This window comes from Microcebus murinus, chromosome 29, assembly GCF_040939455.1.
Source record: "Microcebus murinus isolate Inina chromosome 29, M.murinus_Inina_mat1.0, whole genome shotgun sequence".
NCBI lineage: Eukaryota > Metazoa > Chordata > Mammalia > Primates > Cheirogaleidae > Microcebus > Microcebus murinus.
In genome coordinates this window covers 3942062-3963796 of record NC_134132.1, presented here as the reverse complement: position 1 = coordinate 3963796, position 21735 = coordinate 3942062, and the positions used below count along the sequence as shown (strand labels likewise).

The following is a 21735-nucleotide window of genomic DNA, read 5'->3' as shown; positions in this document are numbered from 1 at the left end:
GATTTTCAGGGGATGTGTTATTTTTTTAAGTACGGTACAACCACCTACATTGATTCAAATACAGTTAAGTCGTCTTCTGGAACATCATCCTCACTCTCCAGACCCCGAATCCCATCCTGAATGTCTTGCGACTCTGTTTCCTTTAGAGCCACCGGCCCCGATCTCTCCTGTCGAGCACTAGAGCTCTCACGGGGCGGATGAGAAGGGCTGCTCGTGTTCTTTCCCGCTCCACGACGACACGCATGGGTTGTGCAGATGCTGCCAGCCACGCCCGTCACTAGGGCTGATTTTCATAGCCACGCCCATCACTGGGGCTGATTTTCATAGCCACGCCCATCACCAGGGCTTATTTCCATAGCCACGCCCACCACTAGGACTACTTTTCATAGCCACGCCCATTGGGACTGATTTCCATAGCCATGCCCACCACTGGGGCTGATTTTCATTGCCACGCCCATCACTAGGACTGATTTTCATAGCCACGCCCATCACCAGGGCTTATTTCCATAGCCACGCCCACCACTAGGACTACTTTTCATAGCCACGCCCATTGGGACTGATTTCCATAGCCATGCCCACCACTGGGGCTGATTTTCATAGCCACGCCCATCACAAGGGCTGATTTTCATAGCCACACCCATCACCAGGGCTTATTTCCATAGCCACGCCCACCACTAGGACTACTTTTCATAGCCACGCCCATTGGGACTGATTTCCATAGCCATGCCCACCACTGGGGCTGATTTTCATTGCCACGCCCATCACTAGGACTGATTTTCATAGCCACACCCATCACTAGGGCTGATTTTCATAGCCACGCCCACCACTAGGGCTGATTTTCATAGCCACGCCCATCACTAGGGCTGATTTTCATAGCCACGCCCACACTAGGGCTGATTTTCATAGCCACGCCCACCACTAGGGCTGATTTTCGGGGTAGGGCTTCTATTGCGCAGGTGCTTAGACATCCTGCTAGGGCTTATTTTATGGGGAGGTCTTATTTTCGGAGAAGCATGGTAGCTATTCCAAAAAAGGGAAGAGCTTTTTTGGGGGGGGTCGCGGGGGGGGGGCAGACAGTGGGATGTACCTGCGGGGTCGAGGGGGACAGGGAGGGAGCTGGGGAAGGAGAGGAGGGATAGAGACAGAGAGAACAATCTCCTGTCTCTTCCTCTGTTTCCACAGGCACTAATCCCAACACAAGGCTCCACTCTCATGACTTCTCCTAAACCTAATCACCTCCCAAAGGCCCCATCATCAAACACCATCACATCAGGGCCTAGGGCTTCAACATATGAATTTTAGGGGGACACAAACATTCAGTCCATGGCACTAGCAAGCATCTGGAGGCAAGAGACGGGTTAACACTACGGGCCAGATCCTACAGATCCTCTACAAAAGCAAGCATTCGAGTTAGTTCAAACGTGCCGAGTTTTTTAAAAGAGAAGGTTGCAGGAGCGCATCTTCCCGGGCTAGGGAGGGCTGAGCTCAAGAAGACCTCCCCGAGAAAGCTGCTTCCGGTGAGGTCTGAGGAAGGATTAGGATTTAGGGAAGAACATTTCAACTCTTTTCATCTCTGCAATGACTCTGTGAGGCAGGTAATACTCTTTCCACCTTGTAAGGTAATACATCTGTCCAGGTACGGTGGCTCACGCCTGTAATCCTAGCACTTTGGGAGACCAAGGTGGGAGGATCACTGGAAGCCAGGAGTTTGAGATCAGCCTGAGCAATAGCAAGACCCCGTCTCTACAAAATAAGTTACAAAAATCAGCCGGGCATGGTGGCATGTGCCCGTAGTTCCAGCTACTCAGGAGGCCAAGGTGGGAGGATTGTTTGAGCCCAGGAGTTTGAGTTTGCAGTGGGGTGTGATCATATCACTGCCCTCCAGCCTGGGGGACAGAGCGAGACCCTGTCTCAAAAAATAGGAAAACAGGTGCTACACCTTACACTGTACAAGCAAGGGCACTGACAATGGGAAAGACAGAGTCACTTGTCTGAGGTCACGAGGTAAGCAGTGGCCAAGCTCCAAATGGCACAAAAATAGTCTGAGAGTCTCTTACCACTGGTTAAATCACCTTATTCAAAATGCTTAGGATCAGAAGTGTTTCAGATTTTTTCAAATTTTGGAATACAGTTGACCTGTGAACAAGACAGGTTCGAACTGCACGGGTCCACTGATAGGTGGGTTTCCTTCCACCTCTGCCACCCTGAGACAGCAAGACCCACCCTCCTCCGCCGCCACCTGCTCACCAGGTAGGGAGTGGGGACAAAGACCTTTGTGATGATCTAGTGCCACTTAAGGAAGAGTCAATATATTTTCTCTCCCTTATGATTTTAATACCATTTTCTTTTCACTAGCTTACTTTATTCTAAGAATATAATATATAATACATCTAATATACAAAATATGCATTAATTGACTATTTGTTATATGTAAACCTTCCGGTCAACAATGGGCTACTAAGTTTGGGGGGTCAGAAGGCATACATAGATTTTTCTCTGTGCAGGGGGCCAGCACCCCTAACCCCGACGTCGGTGGAGGGTCAACTGTATTTGCATCATGCTGTTGGGTTGAACAGCCATAATCTGGAAAATCCAAAATAATCGATGTCAGTGCTCAGAAAGTTTTGGATTTGGGAGCATTTCGAGTTTCGGGTTTTCAGATGAGAGATACTCAGCCTGTACACCACAAATGGATTTCCCGTTTTTGAAAGCTGCCCGAAGGGCGCTCTCGTGGTGTGTAGGCCGCTCGCCCGATCCTTCGGGCCGAGCGTGAACCAGGCCCTGGAGTCTCCAGGAGACGGAGCTACGCGGGCGCTTGCTCAAACGTGCAGCTTGTTGGCGAATTCTTTTCATGGCAGAGTCCATAATGGAAATCACCATCATAATAAAGGCTTCTCCCCTGCACCGTGGTGGAAGGAGTCAGCCCTGTCTCTTCTTAATAACCCCCATCCCCTCTTGCCCTGGCCCCGAGTGGCGTGTTAAGCGGAGTAAAGCAAACACCAGTAGAAAGTTAGTTAGGCCTTGAAGCCAGATCCAGAGACGATCTTTCCTAAGAAGGTGTGACACACCCTCGGGAGTCACGTTCTTATTTCATCCCCTCCCTCTCCACCCGAGTAACTGGGGGGCGGCTGCTCTGAGCACGTGGGCAGAGATCAAACGCCTGTCACAGCAGACTGGGTTTCAGCCGCGTGTGGCTGACATTCTATCAGGTTAACAGAAACGATGATCTGGAGCAGATTTTGTCCCTCTTTTGAATTAGGCGCAAAACTTGAGTTCAAAATAACAATTGTCAATTTAAAACTTAAGTATCAACGATAGAGTATTAAATATTGCACAGCTTTAAATATGCCTTAATTCACGGTGCCACAAATCGAATGTCTTTAATCCATCGATTCAGTCATTCCGCTATTAAGAGTCTATCTTCAGGGACTGGGGTTGGGGTGGGTGAACTCACAACTAAGGGACGCGGTGAGTCTTGTGTGGGGGGAAGAGCACACCTCAAATCATGGTTGGGATGTGGCAAAGTCATACCATGTAACCAAAATGTTTGTACTCCCATAATACCCTGAAATAAAAATTTTAAAAGTCTATCTTAAGGAAGTAACTAGAGCTGTCTGCAAAGTATAAATGTTATATAAGAAAGTCACTGCAACTGTACTTAATTGGAAAGGAGAATTTCTAATAATGATGAATTGGTTAAATTATGGTTTATCTACAGCAGTTCTCAAACCTTTTGGTCTCAGGACCCCACTATACTTTTAAAAATGGTTGAGGCCCCTAAAGAGCTTTTGTTTCTGTGGGTTATTACTATGAATATTTACCGTATTGGAAATTAGAAGGGAGAAATGTTTAAAACACAGAAATACACAAGCATGCATTCTATTAGCTGTCACAGCGATGACATCACCACGACACGCAGCCTCTGAAAAACTCCACAGTAAGCCCAGAATAAATAATAACAAGAAGAGGAAATAATGGCGTAATATTAAGAAATAATTTTGACCTCGTGGACCCCTGGTGTCTTAGGTACCACAAAAAAAGTCCATGGAGTGAATTTTGAGAACCCTTTGTCTGAATAATAGAATGCTACATAACCAAAACATTTATTATTATGTAAGATATTCACTGAGATTGAAAATATCCTGATTTAAAGGAAGCCAGCCACAAAACAAAACAACAACAACAAAAAATGAAAACAAAAAAGTAACGGGAAGACACACGCCCGTATGTTACAATTGTATACCTCTAGATGGCGAACACACAGTTAGTTATTTCTTCTTTTGGTTTTCTGCATTGTTTACTCGGAATTAAATACTTCAAACAAACATGCACACTGCCCCTAGACACAGATACCTGCATTTTCCTTCTCGGGACCTGAAAATTGCAGCTTAGTAGATTTAGGAAAGATATCACCGGAAAATATTAACGGCGAGGCGTTAGTTTAGCTCGGCTCTCAGTGACACCTATTTGCAGGTGGTCCGTCTCCGTTCTCAAGTGTGGGCGGGGACCGGCATCAGCTCCACCTGGGCACTTGCTAGAACCGTCCACTCCGGCCCACTCAGACCTGCCGCTCCGCACCTGCGGCAGGGCCTGGGCGCCTGGCGAGCGTGCACAGCGGGGTCTGACAAGCCCTGGTGGCGCCTGAGAATGACCTGGGACCCCAACAAGGAGCGTGGGGGAGGCTGCCTTTCCCGTCCGCTTTTGTCTAACGCTGCCAGGTGTCGCGAATGCACCTCCAGGGCCGGGAAGGCGCTGCTCTGACGCGGGAGCCTGGCTTCGCCCTGGGAGAGCGAGACTGTCACCTGTCACCTCCGCCCTCCACTACTTCAGTGCGACGTCCCCAGCCCACCCCGCAACACGCGACCTCGCTGCCAGCTCCCAGGTCCAGGGACAACAGAACCAGAACCGGGGGGCGGAAACACGGGTGTTTAGGACCTTCAGGCTTCTGCAGCAAAATACCTTAAACTGGGTAAATTACAAACGAGAACGCACGGCTCACAGTTCGGAGGCTGGAAGTGGGGATCGGGGCTACCTGGTGGCTTCGGTTGGGGACCCTCTTCGGGGCTGCAGGCCGCTGACTGCTCGCTGCGCCCCGGCCTGCGCCTCGGCCCTTTTCTATAAGGGCGCCAATCACTTCTTAACGGGCCCACCTGCAATCCCATCACGGCGGGGACTGGGTCTCTGCCCTGCACAGCGCGGGTTCGCACCCACACTGGCCAACTGGACCCGAATCCTGCTTCTCAGGCCGTCCTCATTCCAGATCAGGCGGTTACCAAGCACCTCGACCCCCAGCCCCGCCATTCGGCAAGTCGTGAGCGCGTGGCACTGCGGGCACTGGCCACACACAGCGGCGGGGCCCTCCGCACTGGACCCGCCCTGCCCGTCCCTCTCCACCCTCCCGGGCCAGACCCAGCCTCTCTTCCTCCTCCAGACTGTCCTCCATCAGCCCTGTGTCCCTCCCCTCTCCCGGCCGGCGCCACCTGCCAGGATGCCAGGCCAGACTCGCCGGACTCTAAACGGTCCACGGGAGGCCTTCGCCCCCACCAGCGTCAGCCTCCCGGGAACGCGCGGACTGCGCTGGCCCCGCCGGGACGCTGCCGACTCCCAGCAACCGTGACTTGTCACCACCCGGGACGAGGGGGCGCTGGCCCTCGCCCCGCCAGGATCGGCCCGCTCCCGGGCTGATGAGGCCACCAAGTAACAAAGAGAGCACAAGCCACGGAAATATGGCAATTTGTTTGTAAAACTTTAATCACGCCAACAAGTCGCCGCCTTCAAGATGGTTTGCTTCAAATAAACACAGAATGCACCGCCACAACTTTTAATAATGATGTAGTAGACCTTTGTTCATTTAAAACGTGCCCCCCGTAGGAGGGGGTGGTGTACACAACCACAACGAGTGAGATGTGCAACGTTTGGGGGATGGGCACGCTTGAAGCTCTGACTCGAGGGGGGAGGGGGACACGGGCAATATACGTAACATAACACTTGTACCCCATAATACGCTAACGTAATAATAATAATAATACAAAATAAAACAAAAAACCATATTTATGCATAAAATTTCTAAGCCACACACACACACAAAATAAAATGTGCCCCCAAATCGTGCAGAGACTATTTTCAGGAGCTTACAGCAGACACGGAGCGCGTCACCACCGCGCTCAGGCGCGACCCGAGTGACAGGGGCGCGCCCACCGCGCACGGGACCTCGGGCCTCCACACCAGGCACGGGCCGTCGCGCGCCGTTCTGGTCCCGGGCGCATAACCGGGGTCACAAACTCGGCTCCAACCACAGAAATGTACCGTCTCGCAGCTCCGGAGGACAGAGGTCCAGGCCGAGGTGCCGGCAGGGTTGGTCCCTTCTGGAAGCTCCGGGCACTGAATCTGCTCCGTGCCCGCCCGCCCCCGGGGCCGCTGGCAGCTCGGCACCTCTCGGCGCATGCCCTTTGCGTTCGCGGGGCCTCCTGCCCGCGGGCCGGCCGTGGGGACACCCGTCGTCGCGGGGCCTCCTGCCCGCGGGCCGGGCCGTGGGGACACCCGTCGTCGGGGGGCCTCCTGCCCGCGGGCCCGGCCGTGGGGACACCCGTCGTCGGGGGGCCTCCTGCCCGCGGCCCGGCCGTGGGGACACCCCTCCTCGCGGGGCCTCCTGCCCGCGGGCTGGCCGTGGGGACACCCCTCGTCGGGGGGCCTCCTGCCCGCGGGCTGGCCGTGGGGACACCCCTCGTCGCGGGGCCTCCTGCCCGCGGCCCGGCCGTGGGGACACCCCTCGTCGCGGGGCCTCCTGCCCGCGGCTGGGCCGTGGGGACACCCGTCGTCGGGGGGCCTCCTGCCCGCGGGCCGGCCGTGGGGACACCCGTCGTCGGGGGGCCTCCTGCCCGCGGGCCGGCCGTGGGGACACCCCTCGTCGGGGGGCCTCCTGCCCGCGGCCCGGCCGTGGGGACACCCCTCGTCGCGGGGCCTCCTGCCCGCGGGCTGGCCGTGGGGACACCCCTCGTCGCGGGGCCTCCTGCCCGCGGCCGGGCCGTGGGGACACCCGTCGTCGGGGGGCCTCCTGCCCGCGGGCCGGCCGTGGGGACACCCGTCGTCGGGGGGCCTCCTGCCCGCGGCCCGGCCGTGGGGACACCCCTCGTCGGGGGGCCTCCTGCCCGCGGGCCGGCCGTGGGGACACCCCTCGTCGCGGGGCCTCCTGCCCGCGGCCGGGCCGTGGGGACACCCGTCGTCGGGGGGCCTCCTGCCCGCGGGCCGGCCGTGGGGACACCCGTCGTCGGGGGGCCTCCTGCCCGCGGGCCGGCCGTGGGGACACCCCTTGTCGCGGGGCCGCCGGCCACCGCAGCGGGTGCACGCGCGCCGGCACCGGAACTCACGACCCCGCAGTGACCTTACTCCAAACAAGGTCGCTTTCTGCGGTACTGGGGGTCAGGGTTTCAACATGTGGATTTGGGGAGGACACGATGCAAACCATGAAACTGCTAAACTGCTCGGCACAGTCTCCGCCGACTTGGAACTAAGGCTGCAAGTTCTCGGGTCAAAGGGCGCCGCGGGGGATGGGAACTGCGGTGTTCCGCGGCGACACAGAGACGCGCCAGCCCCTGGGTGGGCGAGGTGCTGGTCTTGAGAGCAGCTGGGGTGCGGGCCGCGACCCGGCGCGGTCACACACAGCTCCGTCCAGGGGACGCGGCGCCTGCGCCTGGCAGACCAGCAGTTCTGGACACCCGCGCCTTCCAGAAGCATCTAAGGACGGGCGGGGGGCGCCGCCCGCTCCCGCCTGCACGCACGCACACAGTCCGCAGAGAAGCCCTGACAGCCCCAGCGGCAGCGTCGGGACCGGAGCGCCGTGTCCCCTAACTCTCCGAACGTGCCCGCCACCCGGAGGCGCGGCCGCCCGGAACGCGGTGCCCGGCGGCCGCCAGGGGGCGGGCGGCCCCAGCGCTCCCGCCCGAGAACGACCCGCGGGGCTCGCTCGCGCCCACACGGCGGCGCCCGGCGCAGACGCCCCGCAGCGGAGCGCCCGGGTGCAAACGCCCCTGCAGCTGGGGCGCCGGGTGTAAATGCCCCGCAGCGGAGCGCCCGGGTGCAAACGCCCCTGAAGTTGGGGCGCCGGGTGTAAATGCCCCGCAGCTGGAGCGCCCGGGTGCAAACGCCCCTGCAGCAGGGGCGCCGGGTGTAAACGCCCCGCAGCGGAGCGCCCGGGTGTAAACGCCCCTGCAGTTGGGGCGCCGGGTGTAAACGCCCCGCAGCGGAGCGCCCGGTGCAAACGCCCCTGCGGCGGGGGCGCCGGGTGTAAACGCCCCGCAGCGGAGCGCCCGGGTGCAAACGCCCCTGCAGCTGGGGCGCCGGGTGTAAATGCCCCGCAGCGGAGTGCCCGGTGCAAACGCCCCGCAGCGGGGGCGCCCGCGCGGGTGGCTTCCCCTGTGCACCTGGTGTGCGCGCTCCTGTTTGCTTTTATTTCCGCAGCAAAAACCAGGGCCCAGCTCGCTCGTCCTTGGGTTTATTTCACGTGGAAGGTCCTGGAAGTGGAGGAGTGAACTGCACGGCCAGCGCGGGCCCAGGGCTTGGGTTTGGGCTAACGGATGCCAGGAGGGGACTAAGTCAGCATCCTCCGGTTGGTGGCAAGGTGACAAGAGAACCGCTCAGCATGACACCCCACGGGAAACTACTTAACCCCGCCAATTGAAGGAGCCCTAAAACCTGTAATTTTATAAGCTCTACCTGCGTAGCAAACCTCTCCAAACGAAGAGGAAGGTGGGGTGGGGGGTGGCTTTGGTCCCTGTTGAGGGCTTGGCTTCTCTTCCCTGCTCCCTGCCCCGCCCCAGCTGTGTCTTCCTTGTCTGTCGTCAGGGGTGGATTTTCTACAGATTGTGTCATCGTGACGGGGCCGCACTCATGTTCGTCCAGACGTGCTGGCCCGGAGCCGCACCTGGACACAGCGCTGCGGAGCACCGGCCACCAACCCGCCACCAACCCGCCACCAACCCCGGCCACCAATCCCGCCACCAACTCCGCCACCAACCCCGGCCACCAACCCCGCCACCAACTCCGGCCACCAACTCCAACCACCAACCCGCCACCAATCCCGCCACCACCCCCGCCACCAACCCTGGCCACCAACCCACCACCAACCCCGCCACCAACCCCGGCCACCAATCCCGCCACCAACTCCGCCACCAACTCCGGCCACCAACCCCGGCCACCAACCCGGGCCACCAACTCCAACCACCAACCCCAACCACCAACCCGCCACCAACTCCGCCACCAACCCCGGCCACCAACTCCAGCCACCAACCCGCCAGCCGCTGTTCGCCCAGAGGCTCCCGCTCCTCCTCGGAGGTCCGACCGGGATTGCCCAGAGACACGGGCCTTTGTGGATAAGTGACAAGGCGCTGGCGCCCCGCCGGGTCACTGTGCTCCGTCCCATTGTGCAGCCCGCGGTTCCCTGCGCTCCCGTCCACGCGGGCCGGAAACGCGGGAGAAGCTGCGCGAGCCGCCCCGCCCCGCCCGCACAGCCCCGGCCAGGACGCGCCAGCACTCTGCGTGAGAAATGGCCAGCGCACTTTCCAGAACGCCCTGAGGGAAGGGCCACTGCGACCTGCGACCTGCCCTGCGCAGGAAGAAAGCTGGAAGGAAAGCAGAGGCTGATCACTCGCCGGCAGAAGGAGGGAGAGGAAGGAGGTAAAGGCACTTCTCTTTCAAGTACCAAGTGATGCAGAATTCTAACCTTTCAGTTCCTGAGTTCATTTTTAAAAACTGTGGCTTTTAAAATTATGGAAACAATAATGTTTGTGGTACCCAGTTCAACAATAGAAATAAAGAGAAATTTAGTAATCCTCCCCTAAAGTCTACCTTCTACACACTGAAGAAACTTCCTGAAAGTCTTGAGTTTTGCAGACAAAGCATCTTTTTCCTTCTGAGCCACAATTTTCCCCTTTGTTGACCTAGGAGTTGCAGCGAGCGAGGAGGGCCAAGTACCTGAGGGCGATAATAAGAAAACTCAGGCCCAGGGACTGGTCCTCTCCAATTACTACTGATGAGTTTCCTTGCAATCAAAATAACACTTCTGTTTCCAATATCCAGGGAAGTGAGGCACAAATTTTTCTCAGAAATCTGACATTATGTTGTCCGGGTCTAAGTGTCACTGTATGAACCTAAAAACCCCGTATTCATTTAATCAGCTTTAAAAACAGAAGCCGTCTTCTGCAGTGGGAATTCACAATGAAAAGACATTCAATCTGGTATTTCTCCAATGGGTTTTTAAGATTCCTGCTCCAAAGGACTGTGAGACATTATTTCCTTATAAAAAGGCTGTAAATATTATCAACATTTATCTAGGTCCATCAGTCCAAAATACCACTGTGTATTCAGTTTTAAAAGGGAACTTTCAAGAAAACGCAGACCCTGGGTCCCTCACCCCGGACCACTGAGGTGAGGCCTGGGGGGGGGGGGTGACTGTAACCGGACACAGTGACCTCAGGGACAGAGGTTTCCCATTAGCCTCTGGCCCTGTGTCTCACTGATCTGCACTCACAGCACAAAGGGACCTGTCCGTCCCTAGCCACAAAACTGTCCCTCTCTGCGTCCCTCCTGGAGAACCAGTCCGCAGTGCTTCGCAAGGTGAGCTTCCCAGACAAGCAGCCGCAGCGCCACCTAGGGCCTGTCCCAACACAAACTCTCCCGAGCCACCCAGACCGGCTGCATCGCAAGCTCTGGGCACCAGCAGAGACACACTCGAGTCCACCTGGTGGCTCCGAAGCAGTTGGCTGCAGTTTGGGCACCTCCGGATGAGAGAATGTCACAGCTTCAGGAGAGAACGAAGAAAGACGTAACTCGGTGGAAGGTAGAACCGAATTTATTAATGACAGCCTTTATTACAACCACTCTCGAGTGTAAAAAATAAAGGGTGATTAATTGAGATCTCAAACTCACTGGGACTTGCTGTTCGGCCTTTCGCTAGACGCGCCCAAGGGGGGGGTCCCGCCTGATCCCGCATCAGCGGGTCGGATGCAGCTCGCTGGACAACGAGGGGACGGACAAGACGGACAAACGTGCCTCGTGGAGGGCAGGACGAGACAGGACGACAACCGTGGGGGGAGGGATGAGGCGAGACAAGCCACGGCCGCAGTGGGCACGGCCCCTCTGCCTGCACGCGGCCCGGACATGCCCTGCCGCGGGACAAGGCCTGAGACCTCTGTCCCCTCGGGGCAGACGGACACACTCATCAGCCGCCAGGATGCCACACGCAGCTGAGACGGAAAAGCTGGCGATGTTTCCATGAGCTACGCTAGCTGCTGCCCAGGTGTGTGCTGGCCAGTGTGTCACCTGTGAGACATGCCTGTGCTTTCCCCAGCGTCCCACAGGCTGCTGTCTGCTCCCCGGGAGAGTGACATCGGTGGACACAGTTGGATTAAAATCTGGGGGGCAAAACTCGTCCTCCCCACCTCAAGGGGGGGCAGAGACGGCAGCACCTGGAAGTGGCTTCCCACCGTGGGTCACGGGACACGTGCCCGGGCCAACGCACCCCCTCCCAAAGTATTTGTGCTTTGACGCCATCCTGATGCTAATCAGTCCGCAGTGAAGGACAGAGCGAGCACGGGCCATGCACTGCTTTCTCTTTTAATAAAAGCGAACTAAGACTGGAAGAAGAGGAAGAAGAAAACTCCATGAGAAGCTGTGTGACCGTGTCAACGTTGTTTGCAATCGGGTCCGGTCCCATTCAAGACAAAGAAGGGGGCGGGCGCGGGACAGGCCGCCGTGTCCAGCCCGCGGTGGCACTGTCTGCCACGCACAGCCGGGCCAGGCGGGAGGACACGCCACAGCCCCCCCACTGGCCGTGAACCTAGGAGATAAATGTGACCGCGTAACACGTCTGAACGTGTGCTGGGAAGATGGCAGGAAAGGGAGACGATGGATTCAGAGTCACACGTCATGCAGGTTACGATGACACTGAAAATTAATATTCGAGCTAAGAAAACACTTTAAAATTTAAGAGGAACTGTATCATAGCTTTTGCCTTTGGAAGAAAGGAAAAAAACAAAAACAAAAGAAAACAAGCAAAACAAAACGAGCCAGAGTTTCCAAAAATCCAACAGCTAGTTTGGCGGGGTGGGGATAAGGGAGTGTTGAACTAATGCCTCTCTTCATTAACCTCATTTTCTCCTTGGATTTCAGTGATAAATAAAGCTCAGGCCTACTTAGAAGAAAAGATCAGTCCTGCTAAATGCAGCAGCTCCAAGTCTTCCGACGCCCCGCTCAGCGTGCGGGGAACACACTCCTCTCTCGAGGGGAAGCTCCGACAGACCAAGGGTGCCCACCGAGTCACCTGGTAAATACGACGACAAACTCCAGACCCCAAAGACGAGCTGTTTTCCTCTTCAAACGACAGCTGAAGAGTGTCCTGAAAGGTCCACGGGGGACGCCAACACGCCACCGCCCGCCCGGGCGGTGGGGACAGTCCCCCCAGGTGTGGCGAGGAGCGAGACTGCCTCTTCCGGCCGTTGGCTTACTGCAGCGGAGGACAGGACTGCATTTCCCACAAATTCAAGTACGTCTGAGGCCCCCACCCTCCCTTCCGGTCGTTTTTGGCGAGCGTCCAGCCACCCGTGAGTTCACGGCCACAGTAGAGATTCAACGGCGCAAAGACTTTCAGACGGGTTATTTTTTTAAAAAAAAATTCTGTCAGTGAGCAGCATTTCCCAGTTTTACCCCCCTCAAAAAACCAAGTTCTCGGCAGCTCCGTTAGGTGAGATGGCAGGACGCCGGGTGACGGGTCCCTGCCGCGCAGCTGGGCACGTGGGAGGGTCAGGGAGGCTGGGTGTGTCCAGTGTCTTGCGTCGGCTGCGACAGGGCGCCTACCAGCTGGCCCTGACAGCCTCGATGTCACTAACCAGGTTCTGGGCCAGGCATATCCCAAAAATCTGAGAAAGGAAGTAGAAGTGAGTTAAACAGTGACACTCTTTACCTTCATTAGGGTTTCCCTGGGCACTGTGACCCGTTCATTTTCGTTACCTTTAATTTTTAAACTCTGAGCGACAAGGTGTATATGGCAAAATGCATCCTTTTAATGTATATAATTCAGTGGTTTTTAGGATATTCACAAACTAGGCAACTGTCACCACTATCTAATTACAGAACATTTCATTACCCCAGAAAGAAACCCTAGACCCACTCACGGGTGGTCATTCCCATTCCCCATCCCTACGGTCTTGGAAACTACTATTTTACCTTCTGTTTCTATGGATTTGCCTATTCCAGACATTTCTTTTGATGCCTGAGTAATATTCCATCAGATGGATATTATCAGTTTGTTTATCCACTCCCCTCAGTTGATGAGCATTTGCATTTTTTGCACTTTTTGGCAATTATGAATGGTGCTGTGATGAACATTTGTGTGCACGGTTTGGAGTGAACATGTTTTTAATTCTTTTGGGTACATTCCTACCCATATGACCCAGCAGAATTCTGGCTCATATGGTGAATCTGTGTTTAACTCTCCGAGAAACTGCCAGATTGTTTTCTAAAGAGGCTGCACCAATTTCACTCCCATCAGCAACGGCTGAGGTCCCACCTTCTCCACATCCTGCTGACACTTGTTGTCGTCTTTTTTACTGTCACCATCCTACGGGGTGTGAAGTGATACCTCACTGTGGTCTTGATTTGCATTGTTTAAATGACTAATGATGTTGGCATCTTTTCATGTGCTTATTAGCCATTTTTATCGTTTTTTGGAGAAATGTCTATTCAGATCCTCTGCCCATTTTAAAACTGGGTTTGTCTTTTTAATGTTGAGCTGTAAAAGTTCCTTATATATTCTAGATATCAGATCCTTATCAGATAATGATTTGCAAATATCTCTACCCATTTTGGGGAATGGGTGGAAGTATTTCTTTCCACTTTCTTTATGGTATTAGTTTCAGCACAGAAGTTTTAAATTTTGATGAAGTCCAATTTATCTATGTTTTGCTTGGTTGCTTGTGCTTTGCTTGTGCTTTGGGAATCATGTCTAAGCAAACACTGCCTAATCCAAAGTCATGAAGATTGACATGCATGTTTTCTTCTAGAGTTTTACAGCATTATCTCTTATATTCAGGTCTCTATTTTTAAATTTTTATATATGGTGTGAGGGAGGGGTCTAAATTTATTCTTTTGCGTATACAAATCCAATCTTCCCAGTACCATTTGTTGAAGAGACTGTTCTTTCCTCACTGAATGGTTTTTGTTCCCTTGTCAAAAATCAACTGTATGGGTCTATTTCTGGACTTTCTGTTTTTCCACTAATCTTTATGGCTAACCCTACTTGAGTACATGCTATCTTGATTACTGCAGTTTTATAGTCAAGTTTTTAACTGAAAAGTATGAATTCTCCAAATTTTTTTCTTTTTCAAATTGTTTTGGCTGTTATGGGTCCCTTCCATTTCCATATAAATCAGAGGGTCGGCTTGTCTGTTTTGCTAAAAAGGTGGATGGAATTTTAACAGGGACTGCACTGAACGTGTAGATCAATTTGAGGAGCACTGCCACCTTAATGACATTAAATCTTGCAATCTGTGAACAGGATGTCTTCATATTTATTTGGGTCTTTTCTGCTTTCTCTCAACCGTGTGCAGTTAGGAAACTATCACACCAACGACATAAAGAGTCCGGCTCTTGTGACTGCTGAGAAAGAACGAGTGTCCCCTCCCTTCACTAGCACTTCGGCGAGGTGGTCCAGAGAGAGAAAGGGGCGTAGTATCTCTGTGAAACTGCCCCACACTTTAACCTTACCACTGCCACCTGCTTCTAGCGCTCTCCCCGGTACCCTTTCCCTGCGACATCCAAGAAGGACTCTGGTCTCACCTGCAGCAGCGCGATGCCTATGAAGATGCCAGCCACGATGGTTAAATTGTCCTGCAGCCACTTCTCAAACTGGGGCACACAGCCTTTCGTGTAGATGACAATCTGCTGGTCCACCTCCTTCACGAGGGAAGAGGAAAGCACAGTGTCACAGAGACAGCACCACGCACACGCCACGGCTCCTCCACACACCCCTGCGCTCAGGGACAAGGCGAGATCCCACTTACTGGTTTTTGCCTGGCATCATAGCCACACTGCGTGTTGATGACATCTTCCTGGTGAAGAAAGAAAGGAGAGAAGTGAAGTCACTCTTGTTAGACAGAAAGCTACCGCGGCACGGGCACAAGACCCCTGTTAGGTGCAATAAAATGGAGCTGGGCACACAAACTGTGGCACCACGGCGAACACTTTATATACACCGCTCCGTGCCATCACTACGACGTTCAGTAGCAGGTGTCCAAGTGTGCCCGGTCTCACACATGCAGAGAACTGAGGCTCGGGGCCTGCCAGAGTAAGTTCATTGTGCAGAAGGCTCGAGATCCAAGGTGCTGCCCACCTCGAGCAGCGTATGGGGTTTAGGGGACTGGGGACACAGATAAAAACCACGGTGAACGGACACAGTGACTGTCTTCACTTATGCTCTTTTGAGGGCACTTTTACTTTTTAATATACACACTTCTGTATTATTAGTCTTATTCAAATGGTTTTTCAATGAGAATGCATGATTTTAACAATTAGATGAAACAACGCTGTCCGAGTCTGGTCTTGCACGGACAGCCTGACGCCTCCCGGGGCCTCACGGGAAGCCGGGTCCGCTGTCCTGGCTTAGTTTATCTTTCCTGTCTGCAGGGTGTGGGGCAGACTTTACTGGGTCAGAGTTCAAGGAGTGAGCCGTCTTCTACCCAGAGGATCTGTGGTTGCGAGGGGAGGCCTAGTGCCTTCTGACAATCCTTAGAATTCTCTGGAAGGGGGGAACTGGCAGCAAGGAGACAGCGCAAGGTGGCCTGGACGACAGGCACCTCGGGCTCTGCACTGCCACTGGCCCCCTCAGAAGAGAGAGAGGAGGGAGCCACGGGAAGGCAGGCTCTCCTGTCCCGGGGACAGGGGAATGAGGGGGACAGGGAATGGAGGAGGTTACAGGGGGATGGGGGGAATGGAGGGGGGAGGGGGAACGGGGCAAGGAGGGGGGATAGGGGATGGAGGGGGGACGGGAGATGGGGGGTGGGGGAATGGAGGAAGGAAGGGGAGATGGAGGATGGAGGGGGGGCAGGGGGATGGGGGAATGGAGGGATGAGGGGATGGGGATGGAGGGGGGATGGGGGATGGAGGGGGGATGGGGGATGGAGGGGGGATGGGGGATGGAGGGGGGATAGGGGATGGAGGGGAGATGGAGGGATGGATGGAGGGGGGACAGGGGTGGGATGGAGGGGGACAGGGGTGGGATGGAGGGGGGACGGGTGGGATGGAGGGGGGACGGGTAGGATGGAGGGGGACAGGAGTGGGATGGAGGGGGGACAGGGGTGGGATGGAGGGGGGACAGGGGTAAGGATGGAGGGGGACAGGAGTGGGATGGAGGGGGGACAGGGGTGGGATAGAGGGGGACAGGGGTGGGATGGAGGGGGGACAGGGGTAAGGATGGAGGGGGACAGGAGTGGGATGGAGGGGGGACAGGGGTGGGATAGAGGGGGACAGGGGTGGGATGGAGGGGGGACAGGGGTGGGATGGAGGGGGGACAGGGGTGGGATGGAGGGGGGACAGGGGTGGGATGGAGGGGGGACAGGGGTGGGATGGAGGGGGGACGGGTGGGATGGAGGGGGGACAGGGGTGGGATGGAGGGGGGACAGGGGTGGGATGGAGGGGGACAGGGGTGGGATGGAGGGGGGACAGGGGTGGGATGGAGGGGGGACAGGGGTAGGATGGAGGGGGACGGGGTGGGATGGAGGGGGGACAGGGGTAAGGATGGAGGGGGGACAGGGGTGGGGGGTTGATTCTCAGCTTCCTCCTTTGGACCATGCGAAACAGCCCAGGTGGCCCCGGGGCAGCCGCTCCCACCCCAAGGCCACAGCCCCTGTCAAGAGCCCCACAGGCGGCTGGCTGAACTCAGAGTGCCACGCGGCTCTGTTTACGGGGCGAGGGGTCTGCAGGGGACATTGGGGACCATAGGGCCACAGAACAGAGTCCCTGCAGAGGGACATCGGGGACCGTAGGGCACAGAACAGAGTCCCTGCAGAGGGACATCGGGGACCGTAGGGCACAGAACAGAGTCCCGGAGCGGCCAGGCTAGGTGCACACGGGGACAGATGTGGGAGTAACCGCTCTTGCTTGTCCTTCCAGCGCTGGAGAGCTGCGCTTTACGCCATTTTACACGCCAGACACAGGACCTGACCCAAAAGGTAATGAAACCTTTGGTAAAAAGGAGCGGCTTATAAATAGGTTTCATATTTTCCTTTACGTGAAATAAAACACAAACCTCAGTCACTACCGTCACTGTGACACCCGAGCATCTGGGCCGCTGTCTCGCCCGCTCCTACTCCTCCTATTTCCCCTAGCCTACACCGGGAAGAGGAGGGCCACCACCCCGTCCGCTGCGGAGCTCCCGGGAGCCTGCCGCATTAAGAACTAGCAGGTGACGGGGACTGGCTGCCGGGGTCTGGGGCTCGGCTCGGTCACCTGCTGGCAGTTTGAGCTTGGGAAGGTGCCGACACGCGGGTGCCGGGTACCTGCAAGGCAGGATACCTGCTGGCAGGAACGTCCTGCCCTTAACCGAGCCAACGAGCTAAAGGCGCAGACTAGGAACCAGCAGCGCCTGCCGCGACATCAGCTCGGGCGGTCGGCACTCCTGCCGGGAGACCTGAGCTCTCGGCCCCTGCCCAGCCACAGTCGGGAGCGACCGCTCCGAGAGGTTTCAAGGAGAACAGTGTCCCTGCCGCCCCACGCACTCACCGCGGGGTCTTTAGTGCAGCAGGAGAATGGCACGCCGCATCGCTCTCGGCTTGCGTTGGAATCTGTGCAATTGAAGTAAATATTTAGGTTCCAATCATCAGCTCCAAAAGCCCCACAGCACTGCCACTAGAGCAAACAGGAGAGAATTAGAACGTCCCCGCGCGGAGGCGACACCCGCTCTGCTGTCCGGGAATTGCCGTCCAGCCAGACCGACCCCGACGCCCCGTGCACGCTCCGAGGGGCCGGCCGAAGGCGTGTGCGGGCGCGGCCTGGGGCTCGGCCGGCTGAGCTCGCCCGGCGCCAGGGAGAAGAGGGCTGAGCGGTCCCACGGCCAGGCTCAGCCGGAACAGGATCTGTTTGGCTTGGGAACATTCTAGAAGGATAAACAAGACACTGGCAACAGTGGCAGTGTCTGGAGGAGGCAGCTGGGGATGTGGGCAGGCTCGCCAAAGGCTTACTTTTTTAAAGTTCTGACCTCTACATTTTAGTGGTTTTTTTCAAAAAATCTGATTTATGGAGGTGTAACTGACACACGCAAGTGTCCAATCTGATAAGATCCAGCATTGGTCTACACTGGGAAGCCATCCCCAGGACGTGACCGCCGAAAGTTCTAGGGGCTTCCTTTCCATGGTTTTTGTTTCTACTCTGGAATATTTTAAAACAAAACCATGTGCTCACACTTTGAACTTTAAAAAGTCAGTCACCTAAGCTAAAATATAACAAAACGACTGTTAAGTCCGGCGGGCGTACGTGGCCCGGGTCGAGGCCCCCCCCCAGCCCCTGCCGTCCTGCGGGGCCGCGACCTCTGCTTCTCCCACTCAGATACGTTCCAGGCCTGGCCGTGTTACGGCTTTCGGGACCAACAGCCACTCCGAAGCACTGAACCCTAGGACAGAGAAATGAATCACATGGAGCAGCAGCAGCGTGGCCAGGCTCAGCAGGCAGCACTCCGACAGGCGGTGTAGACGCATGCTCCTCCAACGCGGCGGGCCGGCCGGGCTCGGCTGAGCACCGCAGGGTTTGCTACCGAGCTCGGCCACTCTGTCATGCAAACTGGCCGGGGACAACGCGTGGGGAGGGGTGGGCCTGCACCACTGTGACCTCACAGCACAGTGACGTCAGCTGCGGAGATGACACAGGACTGAATGTCACACCCGAGGGACAACTGACGCCCGGACCCTTGTTGCTGCTGCCACTCAACAAACCCACACACGCCAGTGCAGTGCTGAGTGCCCAGTGGCGGGGCGGCCACCTTCCGGACAAGTGTCACCGGCCACTGCCTGCCTTTATCGCAGGGGCCCCAGCTCGTTCTGGAAAACTCCAACCCAAGGAAGGCCTGCCCGCCGGTCCTGCCCTACGTATTCGTGCCAGGGAGCACGGGCCAGTCTGCCCGGCCACCCGGCCAGCGCAGGCGCACGAAGACCTGCCTGTTTGCAGAACACGAACACCTTAAACCTAACGTAAAGCCACGCGCACCTCGCTGAGCGTCACAAGCTAGCGTTGCTTCCATTTCACTGTCAGGGAACTAGATCGCGGTCCTGTGAGCCCAAGGTGCCTTAGCTAACCAGAGTTTGGCACTAGACCTGTGGCTTCTGGCCCCTTGCTGAACCATTTTGCATTCTGAGCGAAGCAGGACATCTGCCGCTGTCTCCACTGCAGAAGCCACTAGACATCAGGCTCGGGGACCGGGGCCGTGGCCGGGACTCCAGCGCACAGATTCTTCCCCGGTTAGAAGCCACTAGGCCGTAGGAGTTTCTACACTTTTGGCTTTAGCTGCATGTGCTGTAACAACGTTCGGACGGGAATATTGTAGGAACTTCGTAGACAAATATTCTATTGATAAGTATATTATAAGCTGTGAAGTAGCACAGATTAACAAAAAAGGGGGCAAAGAATAAGAATCCGTATTTAATAACCAAATAAAACTTCACATGAATGTATACAAATAAAAAGTAAATTAAAATAAAAATTTTCACCTGAAGCAAAACAATGTTCTTTCTTCACATGCTAAAAGATTATAACTGCAATTATAAACTTTTTTTTTTTTTTTTGCTCACGAGATTTTTCTTTTTTTTCTTTGTTCCTCTAACTTAATAGAAATTGAATCGAGTAAAAATAGGACATTTCCATTTAGGGTACAAATCCTGCAAGTCATGGAGCAAGTCAGAAAATGATAAACAACCAAGCAGAAACCCATGTAGAAAAGGCAGGTCGTTTCCAGAAGCCAGGAGGAGCGTTCACTGGGGTCAAGGTTACGAGAAGGTTTTCCACTTGCAAATAAACCACATTTAAACTTACATATTCCTGGGTGAAGTCTATGAGGTTTTGCAAATCAATGTCATCCCTGTACGCTCTGATGTTGTTGTTTATAAAGAAATACAGCTGGTCTTTGATCCAGTCTTTGAAGACAAACGCCAGAACTCCAGCAGTGAGCTCCAGGAAGAAAATAATCCCCAGGAACACGGAAAACTAAGACAAAAGGCACAGACACAGAGAACAGTTAAAAAAGGGCTATTTTGATCACACACAGTCAAATGGCTCTCTAAAAAGGTTCGCAATTATACTGGGTTGTTAACACATCTCCAAAGCACATAATCTTCAGTTTCTTAAGATTCATTAATAGGACATTACACTCCAAGAAAGGACTTGTAAAACTTAAAAATCATTTCATAATCACATTTTAGGGTCTCTGGTGTTCTATTTGATAATTAACCAACAAAGCCCATATGCAAACATGGATAATAGGAATTTCTCATTAGACCCACATTAAGGCCTAATGAATTTCTTGTGATTAATGTACTGCCAGACGCTTGAACGCTGACCCGCCCTACCTCTGGCGAGCTTTCCTATTACATCTCAAAAGACAGCTTATTCCAGTGTTTCAAGATCGCCTGTCACTTGTAACCGTGGCCTTGATGCTGTGCGCAGCATATTCCTTTTGTGGATTCAGACACCCTTTGACTCCCCTTTGCACCTGCCGCACGGGGTACAAATTGCAGATGTGTTCATCTTAGAAGAGGGAACCGAGAGGAAGTGGGGGTGGCTATGACAATGACAATAATTTCCCATCACGCAAACAAAATGAAACCTCCAGGTTGAGGGCTCTCTTGGGAATGCTAGCTGCACCCATTTAAAGTGACATCAAAATTTGGAAGGGAGACTTCTGATTCATTAGAGAAGGAGGGCTCCAGAGCAGGGGGCGGTGTGGGGGCTGCCCATGACGCCGGAGAACTTCCCTTCCACCCAGAGGCCACCAGGAGCCTCATCTTAGTCATACCAACCTCCTGTTCACACCACGGTTCTTTCCACCGCCCGCCACCCCACGCTCTCACCCTTTGCAAACTTTTCTGCTAAAACAGATTATGAGAAATGGGTTGGGAAGGATGTGGACATTGTGGCAAACTCTTCTGGTGACAATGGCAGACTGGGTGACGCCGGGGCCACGCCTGTGGGGCAGAGGTCCCGAGGCTGCAGAGGGCTGGGGCGGCAGAGGCAGCTTGAGCAGGTTGTGGTTTCTACATGCAGCAGCCGGGAGGGAAACGTGTTGGGTGAGGGGTGCAAAGGAAAGGACATGGTTACCCATTAAAAGAAAAAAGACAAAAAACGTTTATTCACTCAGCAAACATCTATGACTGATGCACGAAGGGCGAGGCCCGGAGGCAGGTGGGCTGTGCAGAAGCAAGGCTGGTGGGACCACGTGCAGCCTCTGAAGCCCTCACAGTCCCATGTGGCTGGGGAGGGCAGCGTGGGCAGTGGGCGGAGCCATGTGGCTGGGGAGGGCAGGGCAGTGGGCGGGGCCATGTGGCTGGGGAATGCAGGGCGGGCAGTGGGCGGGGCCATGTGGCTGGGGAGGGCAGGGCAGTGGGCGGGGCCATGTGGCTGGGGAGTGCAGGGCAGTGGGCGGGGCCATGTGGCTGGGGAATGCAGGGCGGGCAGTGGGCGGGCCTGGGCAAGGATGGGCTGGGA

The 21735-nt window shown here is 55.3% G+C and overlaps 1 protein-coding gene across 2 annotated transcripts in view; it reads right to left on the bottom strand.

The window, feature by feature from the left end:
* Nucleotides 1-10830: 10830 nt before the first annotated feature.
* TSPAN5 (tetraspanin 5) overlaps nt 10831-21735 on the bottom strand; it is a 156671-nt gene continuing 145766 nt past the window's right edge. For both annotated transcript variants that reach the window (XM_020284572.2, XM_020284571.2), the window contains 5 exons: nt 20068-20238; nt 17770-17895; nt 15054-15101; nt 14830-14946; nt 10831-12911 (listed from right to left, as the gene is read on the bottom strand). In XM_020284572.2, the coding sequence (XP_020140161.1) occupies nt 12846-12911; nt 14830-14946; nt 15054-15101; nt 17770-17895; nt 20068-20238 (528 nt within the window). In that variant the 3' untranslated portion in view covers nt 10831-12845. The remainder of the gene's footprint in view (nt 12912-14829; nt 14947-15053; nt 15102-17769; nt 17896-20067; nt 20239-21735) is intronic.